Source organism: Schistocerca nitens, chromosome 11, assembly GCF_023898315.1.
Source record: "Schistocerca nitens isolate TAMUIC-IGC-003100 chromosome 11, iqSchNite1.1, whole genome shotgun sequence".
Taxonomy (NCBI): Eukaryota; Metazoa; Arthropoda; class Insecta; order Orthoptera; family Acrididae; genus Schistocerca; species Schistocerca nitens.
The window spans coordinates 139,951,259-139,974,404 of record NC_064624.1 but is presented as its reverse complement, the minus strand read 5'-3'; the positions used below and the strand labels follow the sequence as shown (position 1 = coordinate 139,974,404).

The 23,146-nt window shown below is 45.6% G+C and overlaps 1 protein-coding gene across 1 annotated transcript in view; it reads left to right on the top strand.

Annotated features, from left to right (window-relative positions):
* LOC126213518 (procollagen-lysine,2-oxoglutarate 5-dioxygenase) overlaps positions 1 to 23,146 on the top strand; it is a 516,340-nt gene that overhangs the window by 131,017 nt on the left and 362,177 nt on the right. The window contains exon 2 of the mRNA XM_049941348.1: positions 284 to 372. Coding sequence (XP_049797305.1) covers positions 284 to 372 — 89 coding nt within the window. The remainder of the gene's footprint in view (positions 1 to 283; positions 373 to 23,146) is intronic.

The following is a 23,146-nucleotide window of genomic DNA, read 5'->3' as shown; positions in this document are numbered from 1 at the left end:
AGCTCTTCTGAAAGTGGAGCGTGCCAGATACTGAACGCATTAACTCGTTTGTGAAGTTCACTCTTTCGAAGCTGCAGCACTCGGAGGTTGGATTGTTCAGAGTCAGGGGTGGACTGATACGGTACACGTACGCCCGTAAACTCTGCCTTATACTACACCAGCGAGGAACAAATGCAATTTGGATGTAAATCAATTCGTGACTTCGCAAATGGTTCTTGCCAAAGCATGTTCAGTAAGGTGTATGGGCTCAGAAATTAACGTTAGCGTATTTTGTTTGTTTCAGATTTTCTGCTGGTCACAGTTGCAACGAACCAGACGGAGGGATACCAGAGGTTTATGAGATCAGCTACCGTCAATCATGTGCCTGTTAAGGTTGGTCGCATCATATGTCATTAATTTTTGACTCACCCATCATGAAAGAGAACCTTCACGAATCACTACAATCCTTACTGCCATCTAACGTTAATCGACAAAATTAGTAAGTAAGTTAATAATTTGGAAAACAGCTGCTTCATCACTAATTATATTACATTGTTTAGATCCTACTGGTAGGTGAATATTTACATTGATCACAGAATTTGGAAACAAACTACACTGCTCAAGACAATTAGGGGATCAGGTGAGATATCATACACAGTAGACATACGGTATCGTATTTTATTCAGATATCGGTTACAGTTGTAATTTGTGTGTGATACGGTACGATATTTTGCTCTCTCAACTCTGTACTTGAGGTTTACATGGCGTTTGCGTAGAGGGAGGCAGCGTAGGGCTACCATAATAGTGAAACAATCATTCTCGTTGCCCCCTTATACGGTGTGTGATCACCTCGGACGGCCAGTACAGCTGCACACATGCGGGGCATGGGCAGCATGAGGTTATCAATCAGCTCTTGGGGGATATTTGGCCATTCTTCCGTGGGTGCAATATCCAGCTCTGTAGCCTTTGTGGGAGGTGCCGGTCTGGCTGCCAAGTGCATCCCAGACATGCTCTGTCGGGGTTAAGTCTGGCGAACAAGCTACCACTACATTCGTTCAATTCCCTCAGCTTCAAGCTTGTTGTCCACCAGTGCAGCTCTGTGGGGACGAGCGTTGTCGTGCACCATAAGGAACCCATCTCCTGTGGCACCAGCGAAGGGCAGAACAACAGATCGAAGGATCTCGCCTCTATACCTCTGAGCAGTCAAAGCGCCATTCTGAACGGCATAGAGGTCCGTACGTCGGCCAATACTGACTCCTGCCCACAGCATTCGCCCACCACCGTGATCTGGTGATGTTTCCTGCACGTAAGCAGGATTGTTCCCAGTTCCATGTTCTCTCCAGATCACGGAACGACGGTTGTCCGGCTGAACAGAAAATCTTGATTCATCTGTGAACAGCACCTGGCGCCATGCGTTACGACTCCAATCCTGATCTTCCTCCGCCCAGTTTCTGCGGGCTGAACGGTGTCGTGGGTTTAATGGGAGACGTACCATAGACATAATTGAAAGAAAACAGCCCTCGGTCTCTATTTTTAACGAATTAACCGGATTTCGACACTGCTAGGAGTGTCTTCCTCAGAATTTAAATCAAAGAATGGTCTATACCATGGTCACAGAGTTACGACTAGAAACATATGATACAGATTCGTCGTGAAACATTGGCACTACTTATATGTCATTTATAAAATAAATATGCCAAAAGGGCATTACTCACAAAGAAATTTAAGATATAAAATTGTGATGGTGAGCCACTAAGGGCTGCTCGTTACTTGCGTTGCAGTCGGGTCCGTTTTGCAACCTGTAACCACGCAAGTAACGAGCAGCCCTTAGTGGCTCACCATCACAATTTTATATCTTAAATTTCTTTGTGACTAATGCCCTTTTGGCATATTTATTTTATAAATGACATATAAGTAGTGCCAATGTTTCACGACGACTCTGTATCATACGTTTTTAGTCGTAACTCTGTGACCATGGTATAGACCATTCTTTGATTTAAATTCTGAGGAAGACACTCCTAGCAGTGTCGAAATCCGGTTAATTCGTTAAAAATAGTGACCGAGGGCTGTTTTCTTTCAATTATAACTCTTCACGGTCTCTGAACGTGCAGCCAAGTAAAAAAAAATGCATAAGATAGACCTCTGTGCGTAGAGGCCACATTCCCGAAGGCGATGTCGGGCTGTTTGTGTTCATATTGCGCGTCCTGTTGCTGCCAGGAGGGTGCGTTGCAGCTGAGTTGCAATCAGCCTCCTGTCTCGACGGGCTGTTAACCGAAGATAACGGTCATCTCTTGCTGATGCTACCCGTGGACGACCTTCGCCTTGCCGTCTCTTAACCGTTCCTGTTTTCTGAAATCGCTTCCAAGTCCTGGAAATTGGGACACTCGAATAGCTGCAGCCACCTCCCTCTGTGTCTGTCCCGCTTCCAACCGTCCTATGGCTCTCCGTGCCTCAGCTTCGGGTGAGTCACGTCGTTGTTGCATTGCACTACCCGCTCACTACACTATCTGAACCCAGCTGCTTGTCATTCGTTTGGTAAACACAACACCAACCCTCTCTGCAGAAACTTACCGTTATTGCCACCAACTCGGTGACCGTAATGTTGTTGTCTCCACTCCGTAGAACCGACGGAAAGGCGTCGAACCACTTTAGTTTATTCTGCCAATGGCAATACTTGTGTGTGTGAAATCTTATAGGACTTAACTTATATAAATGACCTAGTAGATAGTGTAGGAAGTTCCATGCGGCTTTTCGCGGATGATGCTGTAGTATACAGAGAAGTTGCAGCATTAGAAAATTGTAGCGAAATGCAGGAAGATCTGCAGCGGATAGGCACTTGGTGCAGGGAGTGGCAACTGTCCCTTAACATAGACAAATGTAATGTATTGCGAATACACAGAAAGAAGGATCCTTTATTGTATGATTATATGATAGCGGAACAAACACTGGTAGCAGTTACTTCTGTAAAATATCTGGGAGTATGCGTGCGGAACAAGTTGAAGTGGAATGATCATATAAAATTTATTGTTGGTAAGGCGGGTGCCACGTTGAGATTCATTGGGAGAGTCCTTAGAAAATGTAGTCCATCAACAAAGGAGGTGGCTTACAAAACACTCGTTCGACCTATACTCGAGTATTGCTCATCAGTGTGGGATCCGTACCACGTCGGGTTGACGGAGGAGATAGAGAAGATCCAAAGAAGAGCGGCGGGTTTCTTCACAGGGTTATTTGGTAAGCGTGAGACCGTTACGGAGATGTTTAGCAAACTCGAGTGGCAGACTCTGCAAGAGAGGCGCTCTGCATCACGGTGCAGCTTGCTCGCCAGGTTTCGAGAGGGTGCGTTTCTGGATGAGGTATCGAATCTTTTGCTTCCCCCTACTTATACATCCCGTGGAGATCACGAATGTAAAATTAGAGAGATTAGAGCGCGCACTGAGGCTTTCAGACAGTCGTTCTTCCCGCGAACCATACGCGACTGGAACAGGAAAGGGAGTTAATGACAGTGGCACGTAAAGTGCCCTCCGCCACACACCGTTGGGTGGCTTGCGGAGTATAAATGTAGATGTAGATGTAGATGTAAGGTCATCAGTCCCTAAGCTTGCACACTACTTAACCTAAATTATTCTATGGACAAACACACACATCTCAACTGATCGCCTAATTATTTTGACCAGTGTACATTGTTGGGAAAAACTTCAGGACTAAAGTAACTAACCGAGCGAGGTGGCGCAATGGTTAGCACACTGGACGCATTCGGGAGGACGACGGTTCAATCCCGCGTCTGGCCATCTTCCGTGATTTCCCTAAATCAAATGGTTCAAATGGCTCTGAGCACTATGGGACTCAACTGCTGTGGTCATTAGTCCCCTAGAACTTAGAACTACTTAAACCTAACTAACCTAAGGACATCACACACATCCATGCCCGAGGCAGGATTCGAACCTGCGTCCGTAGCAGTCGCACGGTTCCGGACTGCGCGCCTTAGAACCGCGAGACCACCGCGGCCGGCTTTCCCTAAATCACTCCTGGCGAATGCCGGGATGGCTCCTTTCAAAGGGCGCGGCCGACTTCCTTCCCCATCCTTTCCTAATCCGATCAGACCGATGACCTCGCTGTCTGGTCTCCTCCCACACCCAACCCAACTAAAGTAACTTTCGCAGTTGCGTGTCACTGCCAAGCAGTATAGCTAGATGAAACAAGGAGGACACACAGAAAAAAGTGCTGCAGTGTAATACAGAACTGAAAGAAATACGCAATGAGACGAACAGAAATGTCACTTGCGTTCAGAGACAATAATTACGCCATTTTTGATGGTTCCTTGGACATGGCTCTTAATAGCGTGTCATCACTACGAACGGCAGCTCTGCAACGTGCTCCCATCCTGGCCACAAGGTTGGTAACTTGATGCAGGGCGTTACATTCCTCAACCAGCATGGTTGAGAAGTCGTGAGTGGTCGTTGGTGGATGTGGGCGTGCTGGACTACGTCTGCCTAACGCATCCCACACATGTTCAGTAGGATGTAAGTACACTACTGGCCATTAAAATTGCTGCACCACCAATATGACGTGCTACACACGCGAAATTTAACCGACAGGAAGAGGATGCTGTCATATGCAAATGATTAGCTTTTCAGAGCATTCACACGAGGTTGGCGCCGGTGGCGACACCAACAACGTGCTGACATGAGGAAAGTTTCCAACCGATTTCTCATACACAAACAGCAGTTGACCGGCGTTGCCGGGTGAAACGTTGTGATGCCTCGCGTAAGGAGGAGAAATGCGTACCATCACGTTTCCGACTTTGATAAAGGTCGGATTGTAGCCTATCGCGATTGCGGTTTATCGTATCGCCACATTGCTGCTCGCGTTGGTCGAGATCCAATGACTGTTAGCAGAATATGGAATCGGTGGGTTCAGGAGGGTAAACGGAACGCCGCGCTGGATCCCACCGGCCTCGTATCACTAGCAGTCGAGATGACAGGCATCTTATCCGCACGGCTGTAACGGATCGTGCAGCCACGTCTCGATCCCTGAGCCAACAGATCGGGACGTTTGCAAGACAACAACAACCATCTGCACGAACAGTTCGACGACGCTTGCAGCAGCATAGACTATCACCACGGAGAGCGCCTGCGATGGTGTACTCGACGACGAACCTGGGTGTACGAATGGCAAAACGTCATTTTTTCGGATGAATCCAGGTCCTAAGTTTCCTTTAATTTACGTTTCATGAAAACAAAGTCGTAATGTAATGAAACAGATCTGATGATGGTCATTAAAGACCGAAACCGGTAACCTGTTAAACAAAAAGATTGCGACCATAGACGTAAATTAAAGGAAACTTCTTACATATACGGGTCACTGTGTTTTTTCGCGACGATGTCGCAGCTTGTGAATCCAGGTTCTGTTTACAGCATCATGATGGTCGCATCCGTGTTTGGCGACATCGCGGTGAACGCACATTGGAAGCGTGTATTCGTCATCGCCATACTGGCGTATCACCCGGCGTGATGGTATGGGGTGTCATCGGTACACGTTTCAGTCACCTCTTGTTCGCATTGACGGCACTTTGAACAGTGGATGCCCGCATCTCGTGGTCGTGCGGTAGCGTTCTCGCTTCCCACGCCCGGGTTCCCGGGTTCGATTCCCGGCGGGGTCAGGGATTTTCTCTGCGTCGTGATGGTTGGGTGTTGTGTGCTGTCCTTAGGTTAGTTAGGTTTAAGTAGTTCTAAGTTCTAGGGGACTTATGACCACAGCAGTTGAGTCCCATAGTGCTCAGAGCTATTTGAACCATTTTTTTGAACAGTGGATGTTACATTTCAGATGTGTTACGACCTGTGGCTCTACCTTTCATTCGATCCGTGCGAAACCCTACATTTCAGCAGGATAATGTACGACCGCATGTTGCAGGACCTCTACGGACCTTTCTGTATACAGAAAATGTTCGACTGCTGCCCTGGCCAGCACATTCTCCAGATCTCCCACCAATTGAAAACGTCTGGTCAATGGTGGCCAACTGGCTCGTGACAATACGCCAGTCACCACTCTTGATGAACTGTGTTATCGTGTTGAAGCTGCAAGGAATGGCTCTGAGCACTATGGGACTCAACTGCTGAGGTCATTAGTCCCCTAGAACTTAGAACTAGTTAAACCTAACTAACCTAAGGACATCACAAACATACATGCCCGAGGCAGGATTCGAACCTGCGACCGTAGCGGCCTTGCGGTTCCAGACTGCAGCGCCTTTAACCGCACGGCCACATCGGCCAGAAGCTGCAAGGGCAGCTCTACCTATACACGCCATCTGTTGGACTCAATGCCTAGGCGTATCAAGGCCGTTATTACGGTCAGAGGTGGTTGTTCTGGGTACTGAATACTCAGGATCTATGCACCGAAATTGCATGAAAATGTAATGACATGTCAGTTCTAGTATAATATATTTGTCCAATGAATACCCGTTTACCATCTGCATTTCTTCTTGGTGTAGCAATTTTAATGGCCAGTAGTGTAGCGGGAAGTGCCAGACCAGTCCATTTGCCGGATTTCCTCTCGTTCCAAGAGCTCCCCCACCTTCGCCGTTCGATGGGGTCGCGCATTGTCATGCATAAATATCAAGTCAGGACCAATCGCACGCCATATGGGAGGAGTACAGCTTCATAATGACGTTGACAGATGAGTACACCGTGTTCAAAGATTTTTAGAACACCAAAGCACCATTGTGCCTCCCCCACACAAGGAGAATGGAACCACCAAAACGATCATGTTCGACAATGCTCCTAGGTGTATTACCTCTCGCCATGAGAGCGCAGCTCTCGAAAATGATAGCTGCAGTGGTTCAGATTTTATGACGTGGGAAGGGGTAATGTTGCATGGGAGTACTGACCTCCAAATCTTTCAACATGGTACGCTGACGGGTCAACGCTAATGTGCCGCTATAGTCCTTCCCCACAGCGGCGGGTCGGACCGGTCTCTCACGACCCTTTAAACAGTCAGTCCACCTACCTGAATAGATTTCAGGCTGTCTGCCCCTTCACTCTGCCATGGTAGCCGAAAAAAGCGGCGTTTACGAAAATTTGACCACATCCCTACCATGCGAAGGCCACGCAACTGCAGTCAGTTATACTATTCTTGCATGACTTGTTTGAAAAAAAGTCTAAAACGTTCTTTATGTTGTTTTATTGTCTTTAAAACACAAAAAAACGGGTATCAAGTCTGTATTTTATGTCCCGATATCAATTATGCAATGTCACTGGTTGTCTGTTACACGTTCACACCTAAAAGCAGCAGAAGATATTTAGTCCGACCCGATATTCTGAATGTCCTAAACAATCACTGCCAGTTGATAGATTCAGTCGTTCTGTAGGCTTGTTGTAAAGACGTGGTTGCCATAATTTCTCGTAATCCGCAAGAAACACGTCTCGCGGAGTTTACGTACCACATGAAATCTTCACACGCAAACACCTCTTTATTACAAGGTTCCAACATTCACAAAATATTTAATACTGTAGTCACTCTTCGTCATTGATGCGAGAACCGATCAAAACGCGCGAATTTCTTAATTTTGTTAGAAATTTGATCAGCTCCGTTTAACACAGGTGTTTACCAGAAGACGGCTCCCGGACGACTATATCGACTCATACATACACTATGTGGTCAAAAGTATCCGGACACATAACTGAAAATGACCTACAAGTTCGTCGCGCCCTCCATCGGTAATGTTCCAATTCAGTATGGTGTTGGCCCACGATTAGCCTTGATGACAGCTTCCGATCTCGCAGGAATACGTTCAATCAGGTGCTGGAAGGTTTCTTGGGGAATGGCAGCCCATTCTTCACGGAGTGCTGCACTGAGGCGAGGTATCGATGTCATGCAGTCAGACTTCGCACGAAGTCAGCGTTCCAGAACATCTCATAGGTGTTCTGTAGTATTCAGGTCAGGACTCTGTGCAGGCCATTCCATTACAGGGATGTTACTGTCGTTTAACCACTCCGCCACAGGCCGTGCATTATCAACAGGTGCTCGATCGTGTTGAAAGGTGCAATTGTCATCCCCGAATTGCTCTTCTACAGGGGGAAGCAAGAAGTTGCTTAAAACATCAATTTAGGCCTGTGCTGTGATAGTTCACCGGGCATTCCCCATAACCATATCCTGCCATCGGATCGCCACATTGTGTACCGTGATTCGTCATTCCACACCACGTTTTCCCACTGTTCAATCGCCCATTGTTTATGTTCCTTACACCAAGCGAGGCATCGTTTGGCATTTACCGCCGTGATATGGAGCTTATGTGAAGACATTCGACCGTGAAATCCAAGTTTTCTTACCTCCCGCCTGTCATAGTACTTGTAGTGGATCTTAATGCAGTTTGGAATTCCTGTGTGACGGTCTGGATCGATGTCTGCCTATAACACATTACGACCCTCTTCAACTGTCGCCGGTCTCTGTCGGTCAACACACGAGGTCGGCCTTTACGCTTTTGTGCTGTACGTGTCCCATCGCGTTTACACTTCACTATTACATCGGAAACAGTGGACTTAGGGATGTTTAGGAGTCTGGAAATCTCGCGTAGAGACGTATGACACAAGGGATACCCAATCACGTGACCACGCTCGAAGTCCATGAGTTCCGTGGAGCGCCCGATTCTGCTCTCTCACGATGTCTAATGACTACTGAGGTCGCTGATATGGAGTACCTGGCGGTAAGTGCCAGCACAATGCACCTTACATGAAAAAGTATGTTTTAGGGGGTGTCCGGATACTTTTGACCACATAGTGTAGATTGATTGGTTTGCTGGGGAAATGGGACCAGACAGCGAGGTCATCGGTCCCATCGGATTAAGGAAGGATAGAGAAGGAAGTCGGCCGTGCCCTTTCGAAGGAACCATCCCGGCATTTGCCTGGAGCGATTTAGGTGAGTAACGGAAAACCTAAATCAGGATGGCTCGACGTTGGTCTGAACCGTCGTCCTCACGAAGTTGGGAGAGAGTCTTATTATCAGCAACAGAGACAGTTAAGTAGTGGAAGAACTGGGCAGTAAGTGTAAGAATTCTAAGATCGTTAGAAAGGCCCCTGCGTGATGTTCGATTATCTGCTTCACACAGTGTTTGCTGAATTGATAGTTCAATTTGTACGTGACAGACCTGAAGTGATATTGAAAAATTTGTTTTTAGATTTAGAAGCTCATGAAGATGTACAAGCTGAGAAGGTGCGATTGCTTATTATCGGAGCTTGAGCATCAGGTGGGCGATGGAGCCACCTAATAAGGCTAGGCGCAAATTGAGACGCGTATAGCGCGTGTGGCGCGACGCAGCGCAGCGCGTGTTTTTGTAACATCACAGGTTCAAATGGGACCGCGCAAATTGCGACGCGACGCGACTGGGACGCGACTCGCGCCTGCGCCAGGTCGCGCGGCGTTGTGGTTGAGGCACAGTTTCTCGCGCCGCGCGTCGCGCGTGCCTCGCTAGCAGCGTGGGAAATTTGAGGCGGGGAGCGGAAAAGTAGCCCGGCGATATGCTCACTTCGGAGCGGCGCATATGAGCGTGGTAGTACTGCCCATACGATAAATTTTGCCTTACTGTGTACTAAATTTTATGCTTTTGGGTAGTGTTTCGTTTTTCCCCATTTAAACGCTCCAACTTTCTTCGTAAGTACAGTATATATTTCTGTTATTTATATCTGTATAATTTTGTTTTGGTTTTCTTCTGTCAAGAAAAATGCATACTTCAGTAACTGATAAGCCATTGGCCGCTGGAATTGTATCATATGCCTCCGCGACGTTTTCAGATCGCAAGAAGGGACAGAGGGTAGTGAACAAGGAAGCAAGGAATATTATAAAATCAGTAAAACAAGGTTATCTTCTCGCTGCCTAGTATGCTGGCGTATCTGTACGATCTGTTACAAAAATTTAGAAAAGGATGATCTCCACAGGTGTGATCCCTTTGTGCTCCTGGTAAAAAGCGTCCAAGATCTGAAGTATAGAAGACTCACTGTGATTACTTGGATATGGATGTAATAATATAAAACGACACACTGTACTACATGCATGTGAACATCACATTTAGGTTGGTTGGTTGGTTGTTTGGGAGAAGAGACCAAACAGCGAGGTTATCGGTCTCATAGGATTAGGGAAGGATGGGGAAGGAAGTCGGCCGTGCCCTTTCAAAGGAACCATCCCGGCATTTGCCTGGAGCGATTTAGGGAAGTGACGGAAAACCTAAATCGGGATGGCGGGACGCGGGATTGAACCGTCGTCCTTCCGAATGCGAGTCCAGTGTGCCATCACATTTACACTGCAAGCTAGAAACAGTCGAAAAGCAGTCACAAATAACAATGTTTTAATTGGTTCGCCGTGATGAGAAAAAGCATTTCCATTGTTGCATGGTCGGCCGAAGTGGCCGTGCGGTTAAAGGCGCTGCAGTCTGGAACCGCAAGACCGCTACGGTCGCAGCTTCGAATCCTGCCTCGGGCATTGATGTTTGTGATGTCCTTAGGTTAGTTAGGTTTAACTAGTTCTAAGTTCTAGGGGACTAATGACCTCAGCAGTTGAGTCCCATAGTGCTCAGAGCCATTTGAACCATTTTGTTGCATGGGCATTATCAGCATTAATAAACTAATTATACAACAACAGGCTACACAAAAGAAGAAAATGGTCGGTATTATTACGAAAGTAGGAATATCCTAAAAAGTGTTATGATTAGATATATTTAATTTGTTGAAATGTGCTGCTGAGAAAGGCAGATCTACTTTCATGACAACGTTTTTCGAACTCCATCTCACAAGGCACACATGGCTAGCTTGTGCATTCCTGTCGCGCGTTATCCTTCGCTGCTGACAATACACTCACCATTGTGTTGTGCGACATATCAATTGTTTATTTTTCTCAATAACAACTATTTTATTCGCGATCACGCATTGTCAGTTTGGTAAGCCCTAGGTGAGTAAACAGAATCTGGCATGTGCCTATCATTCCGCCTGAAGGAACGCTCGTCATTATTTTAATACTGCTCAGATCAAGAGAAGGAATAAAATCCTTTGGTAAGTTCCCATTCCAGTCGCTCAGTGTTAAAAATACGATGGGTTACGGGGATTCCACCAAAATTCCAACAGAATTGCCAATCTGTTTTTGTGTGAGTTGTTAACCTTTTCTCATTCGAAGAAGCATCACCATTTATGAGTAAAGGCCACATTTCTCTTGGTGACTGGTTTAATGGTACTTCCTTTCTCAAAATGTAATTTGCCAAACTCATCTCACATCAGCTATTGAGACAGATTCCGAAACGGAGTGCCTCATTAAACAAGTAATTGGCAATTACAGAGCTCAATAGCTTACGAAAAACCTCATAGTATCGGTTTGCAGTAACATAAAAGAAGAAATTTCATGTTTATTTTCGTACTAGGAAGCTCTTGTTTCGCTAGCTGTCGATAACTCTTAAAAAATTAGTCACTGGAGTGAAAGAAATAAAAAAGTATAAGTAGTAATATATTGCCATAGATAAGAAAGTTTCGTGTGTTTAATAATTGGCAAAACACTCTCCTCCTTGTGTGCTATCATTCGCCAAACTTTCGTTTCGATGTCTCGAGCGGTTTAGGAGATACGGGAGATGTTGCGAGTATTTCATTCTCGCGGGCGTGAGATCGGAAGTGAGCGCGCTACATGGGATCCATTTTCTCGAGATCGGAGGCAGATAGAGATCTCCTCCCAAGTCTGAACAAAAATTCAGCATGTTAGCTGAATTTCAAACGCAGCAACATATGGTGTAACACGCACCAAACGCAAAATCATAGCGACCCCTAATTTTCGTTGCAAACTTTTTGAGTTTTGCGTAGTGTCTCACTAAAATGTGTACATCACAATAAGAATGGTCATTAGCGTGGTGATGGGCACTTCGTCACGAAGCTGACATATAACGCTACAAGTAAGGCAAAAATCATATATTTTCAGTGAATATTTTCTGTAAAATCGTTTGAGAAAGATAAGAGGTTGCGCGCGCTTCGGTTCAGTCAGCGCAGAACGTCGCCAGTCGGCTCGTGCGAAGTATGGCGTACGAGTCGCAATATGCGCTGGACCCGCGCGACCCGTGCGGCACGTGCCTAAGGCTAGGCGCAAATTGAGACGCGTATAGCGCGTGTGGCGCGACGCAGCGAAGCGCGCGTTTTTGTAACATCACAGGTTCAAATGGGTCCGCGCAAATTGCGACGCGACGCGACTGGGACGCGACACGCGCCTGCGCCAGGTCGCGCGGCGTTGTGATCGCGTCGCAGTTTCTCGCCCCGCGCGTCGCGCGTGCCTCGCTAGCACCGTGGGAAATTTGAGGCGGGGAGCGGAAAAGTAGCCCGGCCATATGCTCACATCGGAACGGTGCATATGAGCAGCGGTAGTATTGCCCCCATATGATAAATTTTGCCTTACTGTGTGCGGGGAGCGGAAAAGTAGCCCGGCCATATGCTCACATCGGAACGGTGCATATGAGCAGCGGTAGTATTGCCCCCATATGATAAATTTTGCCTTACTGTGTACTGAATTTCATTGCCTTTGGGTAGTGTTTCGTTTTTCGCCATTTAAACGCTCCAACTTTCTTCGTAAGTACAGTATACATTTCTGTTATTTATATCTGTATAATTTTGTTTTGTTTTTCTTATGTCAAGAAAAATGCATACTTCAGTAACTGATAAGCCATTGGCCGCTGGAATTGTATCATATGCCTCCGCGACGTTTTCAGATCGCAAGAAGGGACAGAGGGTAGTGAACAAGGAAGCAAGGAATATTATAAAATCAGTAAAACAAGGTTATCTTCTCGCTGCCTAGTATGCTCGCGTATCTGTACGATCTGTTACAAAAATTTAGAAAAGGATGATCTCCACAGGTGTGATCCCTTTGTGCTCCTGGTAAAAAGCATCCAAGATCTGAAGTATAGAAGACTCACTGTGATTACTTGGATATGGATGTAATAATATAAAACGACACACTGTACTACATGCATGTGAACAACATTTTTAGGTTGGTTGGTTGGTTGTTTGGGAGAAGAGACCAAACAGCGAGGTTAGCGGGGATTAGGGAAGGATGGGGAAGGAAGTCGGCCGTGCCATTTCAAAGGAACCATCCCGGCATTTGCCTGGAGCGATTTAGGGAAATGACGGAAAACCTAAATCGGGATGGCGGGACGCGGGATTGAACCGTCGTCCTTCCGAATGCGAGTCCAGTGTGCCATCACATTTACACTGCAAGCTAGAAACAGTCGAAGAGCAGTCACAAATAACAATGTTTTAATTGGTTCGCCGTGATGAGAAAAAGCATTTCAATTGTTGCATGCACATTATCAGCATTAATAAACTAATTATACAGCAGGCTACACAAATGAAGAAAATGGTCGGTATTATCACGAAAGTAGGAATATCCCGAAAGAGTGTTATGATTAGATGTATTTAATTTGTTGAAATGTGCTGCTGACAAAGGCAGATCTACTTTCATGACAATGTGTTTCGAACCCCATCTCACAAGGCACACATGGCTAACTTGTGCATTCCTGTCGCACGCATTATCCTTCACTGCTGACAATACACTGACCATTGTGTTGTGCGACGTATCAATTGTTTATTTTTCTCAATAACAACTATTTTATTCGCGATCACGCAATGTCAGTTTGGCAAGCCGTAGGTGATTAACCAGTATCTGGCATTTGCCTATATTTCCTCCTGAAGGAATGCTCGTCATTATTTTAATACTGCTCAGATCAAGAGAAGGAATAAAATCATTTGGTAAGTTTCCATTCCCGTAGCTCAGTGTTAAAAATACGTCGGGTTACGGGGCTTCCACCAAAAGTCCAACAGAATTGCCAATCTGTTTTTGTGTGAGTTGTTAACCTTTTCTCATTCGAAGAAGCATCACCATTTATGAGTAAAGGCCACATTTCTCTTGGTGACTGGTTTAATTGTACTCCCTTTGTCACAGTGTAACTTGCCAAACTCATCTCACAGCAGCTATTGAGACAGAATTCCGAAACGTAGGGCCTCATTAAACAAGTAATTGGCAATTACAGAGCTCAATAGCTTACGAAAAACCTCATAGTATCGGTTTGCAGTAACATAAAAGAAGAAGTTTCATGTTTATTTTCATACTAGGAAGCTCTTGTTTCGCTAGCTGTCGATAACTCTTAAAAAATTACAGTCACTGGAGTGAAATAAATAAAAAAAGAAGTAGTGATATATCGCCATAGATAAGAAAGTTCCGTGTGTTTAATAATTGGCAAAACACTCTCCTCCTTGTATGCTATCATTCGCCAAAATTTCGTATCGATGCCTCGAGCGGTTTAGGAGATACGAGAGATGTTGGGAGTATTTCATTCTCGCGGGCGTGAGATCGGAAGTGAGCGCGCTACATGGGATCCATTTTCTCGAGATCGGAGGCAGATAGAGATCTCCTCCCAAGTCTAAACAAAATTTCAGCATGTTAGCTAAATTTCGTACGCAGCAACATATGGTGTAATACGTACCAAACGCAAAATCATAGCGACCCCTAATTTTCTTTGCAAACTTTTTGAGTTTTGCGTAGTGTCTTACTAAAATGTGTACATCGCAATAAGAATGGTCATTAGCGATATGATGGGTTCTTCGCCACGAAGCTGACATATAACGGTACAAGTAAGGCAAAAATAAAATATTTTCTGTGAATAGTTTCTGTAAAATCGTTTGAGAAAGGTCACAGGTTGCGCGCGCTTCGGTTCTGTCAGCGCAGAGCGTCGCCAGTCGGCGCGTGCGAAGTATGGAGTACGCGACGCAATATGCGCTGCACCCGCGCACGTGCCGCGCTGTAGTGTCGTGTCACGTCACACGGGCTATACGCGTCTCAATTTGCGCCTAGCCTAAGAATTCTAAGATCGTTAGAAAGGCCTCTGCGTGATGTTCAATTATCTGCGTAACACAGTATTCTCACGCAGTGTTTACAGATTTTATAGTACAATTTTTACGTGACAGACCAGAAGTGGTATTGAAAAATTTGTTTTTAGATTTAGAAGCCCACGTAGATGTACAAGCTGAGATGGTGCGATTGCTTTTCATCGGAGCTTGAGCATCAGGTGGGCGATGGAGACAGCTAAGCCATACGCGTTTGTTTTTCACGCGCGTCCGTGGCATTCACGCCGTCATTGTAGACCACTACGTGTTGAATGGGGCTGGTTACAAGACGCCTTTACGCACGTTGCGTGCCCGCAGACTTCTGCGTTCTCGCGGCGCGAACGCGCTCAGGTGCATTTCATGGGAGTGTTTTTCACGCCGGGCACTGGCAACACGTGCGGGTATCGCGCGTTGCGTTTTTATGATCTATTAGGGGGAAGCTGCCTTCTAGGAAACAGCCCAGCAACTATGATACTTCAAAACCGGGGCGATACTTGATAGTGGCGCCCCCTTTCCCACTCTCTCCCACTGGAGTGTATGAGATGGGACGTCAAGCATTGAAAAAAAAAAAAAAGAAAAAAAAGAAAAAAAATAAGGTTTTTCAAAAATATGTTCATTTTGTAGCGCCCACCTTTCCGAAGCGTTTCACATATACACTACTGGACATTAAAATTGCTACACCACGAAGATGACGTGCTACAGACGCGAAATTTAACCGACAGGAAGAAGATGCTGCGATATGCAAATGATTAGTTTTTCAGAGCATTCACACAAGGTTGGCGCCGGTGGCGACACCTACGACGTGCTGACATGAGGAAAGTTTCCAACCGATATCTCATACACAAACACAGTTGACCGGCGTTGCCTGGTGAAACGTTGTTATGATGCCTCGTGTAAGGAGGAGAAATGCGTACCATCACGTTTCCGACTTTGATGAAAGTCGGATTGTAGCCTATCGCGATTGCGGTTTATCGTATCGCGACATCGCTGCTAGCGTTGGTCGAGATCCGATGACTGTTAGCAGAATATGGAATCGGTCGGTTCAGGATGGTAATACGGAACGCCGTGCTGGATCCAAACGGCCTCGTATCACTAGCAGTCGAGATGACAGGCATCTTATCCGAACGGCTGTAACGGATCGTGCAGCCACGTCTCGATCCCTGAAGCACCAGATGGGGACGTTTGCAAGACAACAACCATCTGCACGAACAGTGCGACGACGTTTGCAGCAGCATGGACTATCAGCTTGGAGACCGTGGTTGCGGTTAACCTTGACGGTGGATCACAGACAGGAGCGCCTGCGATGGTGTACTCGACGACGAACTTGGGTGCACGAATGGCAAAACGTCATTTTTTCGGACGAATCCAGGTTCTGTTTACAGCATCACGGGGATCGCATCCGTGTTTGGCGACATCGCGGTGAACGCACATTGGAAGCGTGTATTTGTCATCATCATACTGGCGTATCACCCGGCGTGATGGTATGGGGTGTCATCGGTTACACGTTTCAGTCACCTCTTGTTCACGTTGACGGCACTTTGAACAGTGGACGTTACATTTCAGATGTGTTACCACCCGTGGCTCTACCCTTCATTCGATCTGTGCGAAACCCTACACTTCAGCAGGATAGTGCACAACCGCATGTTGCTGGTCCTGTACGGGCCTTTCTGGTTACAGAAAATGTTCGACTGCTGCCCTGGCCAGCACATTCTCTAGATCATTCACCAATTGAAAACGTCTGGTCAATGGTGGCAGACCAACTGGGTCACAATACGCCAGTCACAACTCTTGATGAACTGTGCTATCGTGTTGAAGCTGCATGGGCAGCTGTACCTGTACACGCCATCCGAGCTCTGTTTGACTCAATGCCCAGGCGTATCGAGGCCGTTATTACGGCCAAAGGTGGTTGTTCTGGGTACTGATTTCTCAGGATTTATGCACCGAAACTGCGTGAAAATGTAATCACATGTCAGTTCCAGTATAATATACTTTTCCAGTTAATACCCGTTTATCATCTGCATTTCTTCTTGGTGTAGCAATTTTAATGGCCAGTAGTGTATAAAAGGTGTATGTTCGAGGAAATGCAAGACATATTCTTCTGTCACACGTCACTTCATTTCGCTCTGTGGAAATCAAACGTGTATATTTTGCAGTGAAAGCCATCAAACCTATATTCAAGACAGTGGAAACTGAAATGCCTTCTGGTGCTTCTCCTACTCCCAGTCGGCCGGTTTGACACCATACCCCCGTTAAAAATACTTGGAATTAGCATGAGTGGGATTATTTGTGACCGGGAAAATAAGAACTCTTAAGAAAATTTGCACTTTTTATTGCCTATTTGCTAATGACTTTGTCTTTTGTGTGATATAAAATTAAATACATTGTTGTTTTTGTTATTGTTGTTGTTGTTGTTGTTGTTGTGGTCTTGAGGCCAGAGACTGGTTTGATGCAGCTCTCCATTCTACTCTATCCTGTGCAAGCTTCTTCATCTCTACCTACTGCAACCCACATCCTTCTGAATCTGCTGAGTGTATTCATCTCTTGGTCTGCCTCTACGATTTTTACCCTCCATGCTGCCCTCCAATACTAAATTGATCATCCCTTGATGCCTCAGAACGTGTCCTACCAACCGATCCCTTCTTCTAGTCAAGTTGTGCCACAAATTCCCCTTCTCCCCAATTCTATTCAATACCTCCTCATTAGTTATGTGATCTACCCACCTAATCTTCAGCATTCTTTTGTAGCACCACATTTCGAAAGCTTCTATTCTCTTCTTGTCCAAACTATTTATGATCCATGTTTCATTTCCATACATGGCTACAGTCCATACAAATACTTTCATGATAGACTTCCTGACACTTAAATCTGTACTCGATGTTAACAAACTTCCTTTCTTTAGAAACACTTTCCTTGTCATTTCCAGTTTACATTTTATTTCCTCTCTACTTCGACCATCATCAGTTACTATGTTCTCCAAATAGCAAAACTCATCTACTGTTTTAAGTGTGTCATTTCCTAACCTAATACCCCCAGCATCACCTGCTTTAATTCGATTATATTTCATTATCCTCGTTTTACTTTTGTTGATGTTCATCTTATATCCTCCTTTCAAGACACTGTCCATTCCGTTCAACTGCTCTTGCAGGTCCTTTGCTGCCTCTGACAGAATTACAGTGTCATAGGCAAATCTCAAAGTTATTATTTCTTCTCCATGGATTTTAATTTCTACTCCAAATTTTTCTTTTGTTCCCCTTACTGCTTGCTCAATATATAACATCGGGGAGAGACTACAACCCTGTCTCACTCCCTTCCCAACCATTGCTTCCCTTTCATGCCCATCGACCCTTGTAACTGTTTTGATTGGCATGAGAGCCAACACCGTGTTACTAGAGGAGGCCGAAAGGCACGCGTTTTAACTCACGCAGGCTGGCGTGAGGTCTGGAACTGGACAAGGAAATTAGAATTTAGATAAACGGACGTAGCTGGTGGAATACTTAACTTTAATCCGTTAATGGTGAACGTCGGTCTTGACGGTACATGATTCAATATCAATAGTAACTGATAATGGCGCCTTGCTAGGTCGTAGCAAATGACGTAGCTGAAGGCTATGCTAAACTATTGTCTCGACAAATGAGAGCGTATTTTGTCAGTGAACCATCGCTAGCAAAGTCGGTTGTACAACTGGGGCGAGTGCAAGGAAGTCTCTCTAGACCTGCCGTGTGGCGGCGCTCGGTCTGCAATCACTGATAGTGGCGACACGCGGGTCCGACGTATACTAACGGACCGCGGCCGATTTAAAGGCTACCACCTAGCAAGTGTGGTGTCTGGCGGTGACACCACAGTAACTTCTTTCGGAAGCGTAAAACCATTAAAGACAAGAGACAAGCAAGGCAGTACACATTTCTTCAATCCTTAGGTCCCACAATTTTTTCTCTGTAATCTTGATATAACTTTAGACGGTGTGGTGCTTTCCTTTGCACTAAAGAATCTATTACCTTATCAAGATTCGTCAAACGTTATGCTAAGTGAAAAATCAAAATGTCATTGTCTGATTTTGAAAAAGATGTTAATGCATGATTTCTCGATTTGATTACATCTATTTTGTCACTGTCTGCTAGATAAAACGAATTAGGCCTTAATAATATTGCAGCAATTGTAATACTCGCCAAATAAGCGGGACTGTTTTGGCACAGATGGTCATTTTTATGTACCTCATTTACATAAATATCACGACAGAATGTAATTGACGAAGTACTGATATCAAATGCCTATTAGGCCTACTACAGGCATAAAGTTGTATGCCAGGAAAGTTTCACATTTCATTTATGCACTCCAGTTTCTCAAGCATGAGATGGAAAAGTAACAGTGTAAAATTTTTGGAATCGTCATATTCTTTCATATAATTTGTGTCATGACCCGTTTCTTGTCACTCCTCGTTCTTACAAACAATTTTATCATCACTAATTCTGTAACGGTTGCTGTATATGTGAAAACTTATTCTCTGGTTAACTTCACTACCTCAGCCAGAATCACCGGTTCTGTTATCCCGTGTTCCTACAACGCGTTTTCCGCGCTGTTCCGAGAATAGAACTTCAAGCTGCTGCTAATCGAACACTGTACGAGGTGCATTCAAGTTCTAAAGCCTCCGATTTTTTTTCTAATTAACTACTCACCCGAAATCGATGAAACTGGCGTTACTTCTCGACGTAATCGCCCTGCAGACGTACTCATTTTTCACAACGCTGACGCCATGATTCCATGGCAGCGGCGAAGGCTTCTTTAGGAGTCTGTTTTGACCACTGGAAAATCGCTGAGGCAATAGCAGCACGGCTGGTGAATGTGCGGCCACGGAGAGTGTCTTTCATTGTTGGAAAAAGCCAAAAGTCACTAGGAGCCAGGTCAGGTGAGTAGGGAGCATGAGGAATCACTTCAAAGTTGTTATCACGAAGAAACTGTTGCGTAACATTAGCTCGATGTGCGGGTGCGTTGCCTTGGTGAAACAGCACACGCGCAGCCCTTCCCGGACGTTTTTGTTGCAGTGGAGGAAGGAATTTGTTCTTCAAAACATTTTCGCAGGATGCACCTGTTACCGTAGTGCCCTTTGGAACGCAATGGGTCAGGATTACGCTCTCGCTGTCCCAGAACATGGACACCATCATTTTTTCAGCACTGGTGGTTACCCGAAATTTTTTTGGTGGCGGTGAATCTGTGTGCTTCCATTGAGCTGACTGGCGCTTTGTTTCCGGATTGAAAAATGACATCCACGTCTCATCCATTGTCACAACCGACGAAAAGAAAGTCCCATTCGTGCTGTCGTTGCGCGTCAACATTGCTCGGCAACATGCCACACGGGCAGCCGTGTGGTCGTCTGTCAGCATTCGTGGCACCCACCTGGATGACACTTTTCGCATTTTCAGGTCGTCATGCAGGATTGTGTGCACAGAACCAACAGAAATGCCAACTCTGGAGGCGATCTGTTCAACAGTCATTCGGCGATCCCCCAAAACAATTCTCTCCACTTTCTCGATCGTGTCGTCAGAGGTTGTTTCGGTTTGTTGTCACACGATGTTCTGGCTTCATTAAACTGTCGCACCCACGAACGCACTTTCGACACATCCATAACTCCATCACCACATGTCTCCTTCAACTGTCGATGAATTTCAATTGGTTTCACACCACGCAAATTCAGAAAACGAATGATTGCACACTGTTCAAGTAAGGAAAACGTCGCCATTTTAAGTATTTAAAACAGTTCTCATTCTCGCCGCTGGCGGTAAAATTCCATCTGCCGTACGGTGCTGCCATCTCTGGGACGTATTGACAATGAATGCGGCCTCATTTTAAAACAATGCGCATGTTTCTATCTCTTTTCAGTCGGGAGAAAAAAAATCGGAGGCCTTAGAACTTGAATGCACCTCGTACAACTGGTAGTGTAGCGATCTGGCAAAAATTTGTCAAAATTTCATTTCTTAGATACACCGAGAAGATAATATGTATTATTTCTTACCTGTTACTCGTTTATTTCCGCGCTAGTAATCTGAATCTATGGATTTCGCTAATAATTATAGCATCGCTTGTCATTCGCACACCCAGTCAACCACATAAACGAACAGCGATCGGTATTCACACGTTTGGGTGTTTTCGGCTCACCTCGTACAGGCCCATCCCCTTTTGTCAGCAGGAAAGTTTTTTATCTCTAGATGCGACGGGGATTCCGCTGGGAGAGACATAACGTACACTGCGCATGCATTCAAAAATCCGTATCGTTCGTTGTCATCAGCTCAGAATGTATACAAAAATGTTCAAAACCAGCAGGTATGCGTTTCAAAATCATATGAATAATCGATAGGTCAATGTGCGCTGGGTACTAAGGCGCCTTGTGAAACGTCGTTTCTTCCTTGGAGAATATGGATTTGGCGCCCTCTGAAATTGGTGCTTTGCGCAAATACCCCGGTTTACAATTTGAAACGAGACATGTTTCCAGTCATCAACAGTCCAATGTCGGTGTTGATGGGCCCAGGCGAGGCGTAAAGCTTTGTGTTGCGCAGTCATCAAGGGTACAGGAGTGGGCCTTGGGTTCCGAAAGCCCATATCGATGATGCTGCGTTGATTCTTTCGCACGCTGACACTTGTTGATGGCCCACCATTGAAATCTGCAGCGATTTGCGAAAGGGTTGCACTTCTGTCACGTTGAACGATTCTCTTCAGTCGTCGTTGGTCCCGTTCTTGCACGATCTTTTTCCGGCCGCGCGATGTCGGAGATTTGATGTGTTACCGGATTCCTGATGTTCACTCGTGAAATGGTCGTATGGAGAAATCCCTACTTCATCGCTACCTCGGAGATGCTGTGTCCCATCGCTCGGGTGCCGAGTATAACACCACATTTCAGCTCGCTTAAATCTTCATAACCTGCCACTGTAGCAGCAATGGACATAACACACTAAAGCGGCAAAGAAACTGGTATAGGCAGGCGTACTTAAGGCCTGGCCAGACAGAATGCGGCCTGGCCGTCCGGCCAGTGGCCTTGAACCGCAGCGGGCAGGCCGCACTGTTGAATCGCTCGTTATTGTATGGTGGCGGTCACACAGACTGCGGCTCTGACGCACCGGCACGCGGCCTGCCGCACCGGCCGCCGCCGGGTTGTCACAGATTACAGATTCGCCGCAAGCCGGAGCGGCTGCTTGCCTCCGTTGGCGCACTCAACCGCTCTGTGGTCACACTGGAAGCAGCGGCGTGAGGCGGTTTTTGTCTTGCAGCTCGTTGGGCATGCATCATGGACACAGAAAGACTTATACAAGAGGTGAGACAATACAACTTTTTGAACGATACACGCGATCCTGATTTGGAGGTAGAATAATTTTGCCCTCGATATACTCATGATAGAAAGCTGAATTCTCAGAAATAGTGTTGTCACTGTGGCGTCCATATTTTGCAATATCAACTACTGTAAACTCGTAGTATGGATCAACGATCGCCAGGAGAACCAGCGAAAAGAATTGTTTGTAACAGAAGAACTGGGATCCACTATCTTTCGGGCATTTTAACCTGATATGCTTTCCGTCTATGCTTCCAAGGCAGTTCAGAAACCCCCAAAGTTCTAGAAATCCTTTTCAGATTTCTTCCACATCTCTGTTGTAGGAGTGGGTAAATACTTGGGCTGTAGAACAGTCCATATTGCCTGGCACACTTGTTTCACAATTTCTGAGACTGTTGAACGTCCTAACCGAAAAGAAAAGGCTATGGTCTGGTGACTTGCCTGTAGTCAAGTATCTTATGCCGATAGAACGAATAGATGAGTTAACGATCAAAGATATGTTTCCAGAATGAGATTTTCACTCTGCAGCGGAGTGTGCGCTGACATGAAACTTCCTGGCAGATTAAAACTGTGTGCCCGACTGAGACTCGAAATCGGTCCCGAGTTCGAGTCTCGGTCGGGCACACAGTTTTAATCTGCCAGGAAGTTTCAAAGATATGTTTGTTTAAATTCTATGACAATGTTATGAATACAATGAAACAAAACAATCTATTAAGTAGAAAGTTCTCTCTATCGGGACATACGGAACTAGATGTGACTATCGTTTGCTGTATTCGTAAACACTGCAGATAAATTTATCACTCCACTCGTAACTACGTTGTGGGATAGCATTTTCTTCCGCCGAATCTTTCATATGATACAGCAAAACTGAAATGCAATAAATTATAAGACTTCTGTTTGAAGCACAAAAAGGCAAAAAATGGTAAAACTTACCGCAAACAAATGGCTAGTCTGTGCCCTGTAT